Source organism: Gracilinanus agilis, chromosome 4 (assembly GCF_016433145.1).
Source record: "Gracilinanus agilis isolate LMUSP501 chromosome 4, AgileGrace, whole genome shotgun sequence".
NCBI classification, from domain to species: domain Eukaryota; kingdom Metazoa; phylum Chordata; class Mammalia; order Didelphimorphia; family Didelphidae; genus Gracilinanus; species Gracilinanus agilis.
The window spans coordinates 245,700,517-245,703,400 of record NC_058133.1 but is presented as its reverse complement, the minus strand read 5'-3'; the positions used below and the strand labels follow the sequence as shown (position 1 = coordinate 245,703,400).

General features: G+C 36.5%; 1 protein-coding gene across 1 annotated transcript; it reads right to left on the bottom strand.

The window, feature by feature from the left end:
• Positions 1–1,317: 1,317 nt before the first annotated feature.
• On the bottom strand, positions 1,318–2,238 carry LOC123245002 (olfactory receptor 2T29-like). The gene has a single exon (XM_044673694.1). The coding sequence runs from the start codon at positions 2,236–2,238 to the stop codon at positions 1,318–1,320; it is 921 nt and encodes a 306-aa protein (XP_044529629.1).
• Between the last annotated feature and the right edge of the window lie 646 nt (positions 2,239–2,884).

The window sequence follows — 2,884 nt, the reverse complement described above, 5'->3', positions numbered from 1 at the left end:
TCATAACTCTCCCATAATCTTTATATGAAGACAATATTTAGAAACCAAATTTAATACTGGTGTTTGTCCCAATTCAATTTAAATTTAGACTAAACTCTTTGTTCTGTTAACCTTTGAGCCCTAACTGTCATTCAGAGTTTTAGCTATCCTCTCCAGTTTTCTATTGTCTTCAGATCTGATGTGCAACCCAGCAATGTCTATCAAACTGAGTGATAATAAATTTATATGTCTATATATTAAAAGTTGCTGATTTAGCATAAAAATAATTGGGAATAAACTCAGAAAATTTGTCTTTGAGATCTACATTCTTTGAGCAAACACTTTCTAACTGGATGAACTTGGGCAAGTCACATATATTCTCTGTGCCCTAACTTCCTTAACTTTAAAATGTACTTAATGAACATTTTTTTAAAAAAAGAAACATCATATGTTAATCAATAACAGATTATTCCAGACTAATTTTATTTCCCCTATTTACAGAATTATAAAACTGATAGATCAAAAGAATATTATAGAAATAGTTTTACTAAATTTTAAACAAGTCTACATCTCTTCATCTTTTCCCCAAAATGCTTTTTCAAGTGCTGAATGCCAGATAAATAAATCTTAGTAAAATATAGCTATAACATTTTTGTCATCTATTAGTTAAGAAACTGTCAAAAAATGAAATGAGATTAGTCTGATATGATCTATTCTTTTTTTTATTTTTATTTTTTTTAACTCTTACCTTCTGTCTTGGAGTCAATACTATGTACTATGTATTGACTCCAAGGCGAAGAGTGGTAAGGGTGGGCAATGGGGGTCAAGTGACTTGCCCAGGGTCACACAGCTGGGAAGTGTCTGAGGCCGGATTTGAACCTAAACCTCCCATCTCTAGGCCTGACTCTCAATCCACTGAGCTACCCAGCTGCCCCCTGATATGATCTATTCTTGATGTGGGTTTATCTTTATAATCATCACCTCCTTTGCTAACCATCTCTATGTTGTACTAAGCTACAATATTTTTGAGAGTAGCAAATTGAGACTCAGAGGGTTCAACGTCATGCCTAAGATGACCTAGGGTGGAAGAGGTAGAGCCAGAATTTCTTGTTTCAATCCCAACTATTTTTAAAACTAAATCAGGAAAATATTTACCCATAAGTTCTAAAAGAAAAAAAGAATTAACTTGAAAAACCAGAGAAAATGATACTCCTACCTATGAGGTCAACATAAGTACTGGGGCCTAGGAAGAAGGAATTATCATAAAAGAAGAAAGTGTTATTAAAAAGGGGACTTAGAAATACCTGACAATCATCACCTACTCCCCATAGGCACCTATCACTCTAGCAGTCTCCTCAAACTTCCAGTAACATCTTTGTTCCTAAAGCTATAGATAAAAGGGTTAAGTGCAGGTGTAACAATAGTGTAATAGACAGATATCATCATATCCTTCTCAGCAGTGTGGTAAGAAGGGGGTAGCATGTAGTTGTAGGCAGCAGCCCCATACAAGAGGATGATAACAGTAATGTGGGAGGAACATGTGGAAAATGCTTTCTTATAGCCAGTGACTGAATTCATCCTATAGACTGTGAGGAGAATGAGGGAGTAAGAGCTCAAAATGACTATTACAGGGATAAGGATCATAAGAAAGCAGCATAGGTACATGGCAATCTTATAAAGTGAGGTGTCTGAACAAGAAAGCTTTGTCAGAGCAGGAGTCTCACAAAAAAAGTGTTGGATCTCTTGGGATTTACAAAATGGGAAGGTCATAGTAATAGAAGTAATCATGAAACCATCAATAGAGCCTAAAAGCCAACAACCAATTATAAGGAGTTTGCAAACTCTATGGTTCATGAGGATGGGGTAGCGAAGGGGGTGACAGATAGCCACAAACCTATCATAGGACATGGCTGCCAAAAGGAAGAACTCTGCCCCAACAAGTGTCAAATAGAGGAACATCTGGATCCCACAGCTTGGGACTAAGATATTATGAATCCCAGTCACTTGATCCAACAGCATCTTGGGCACAATAACAAAGCTATACATCATATCCATGAGGGAAAGCTGGCTGATAAAGAAGTACATGGGAGTGTGGAGGTGAGGCTCACAATAGATAAGAAGGATGAGAGTGGCATTCCCAGACAGAGCTACTATAAAAACAATGAAGATCACTGAGCTGAAGAGAGTAGGGTATTTGCTTTGGCTAAAGAGGCCCATTAGGATGAAATCTGTTCCCAAAGTATTATTCTCCAACCACATTGTTTCATGTCATTTCACCTAAAGAAGAACAACAACAAAAAAGAGACTATTTTGAATCCTTTTTCATAAGTTACTATCCATCAGAAAAAGTGATACACTTTAAGTTGCTGAACCAAGGTGAAGTAGATATATTTTGATTAATAAAAGAAATGGGATGTCTGGGGTGATGGGATATACATCATATGATTAATTTGCCAGCTTCATGATTCCATTCCCCTATTTTTCAGACTTCTCCTCCAAATGGACCCTCCAAGCTCCCACTCTGAGACTCTAAGCTTTTGATTAGGATACATTAACCAATTTAACCCAAATTAACCAATTTTCTCTATCCTCTTTGTGCATACCATAGGGATATATTCTCTTTTCTTTCCTGCTTTAGCTCTGATAACAGTCATTAAATCTAAGCTACTATACTACTAGTTGATGTAGTAACAGTACGTAGTAACACAGTGGATAGAGGGGTAGACCAGGAGTCAGAAAGACTTGCATTCAAATCTGGCATGAGACATTTATTAGCTGAGTGGCCCCAAGTAAGTCATTTAAATTCTGTTTGCCTCAGTATCCTCAACTGTAAAATGGAGATAACTAGAAAATCTACATCTCAGGGTTACCATGAGGATTAAATGACATATTTTCAAAGCACTTA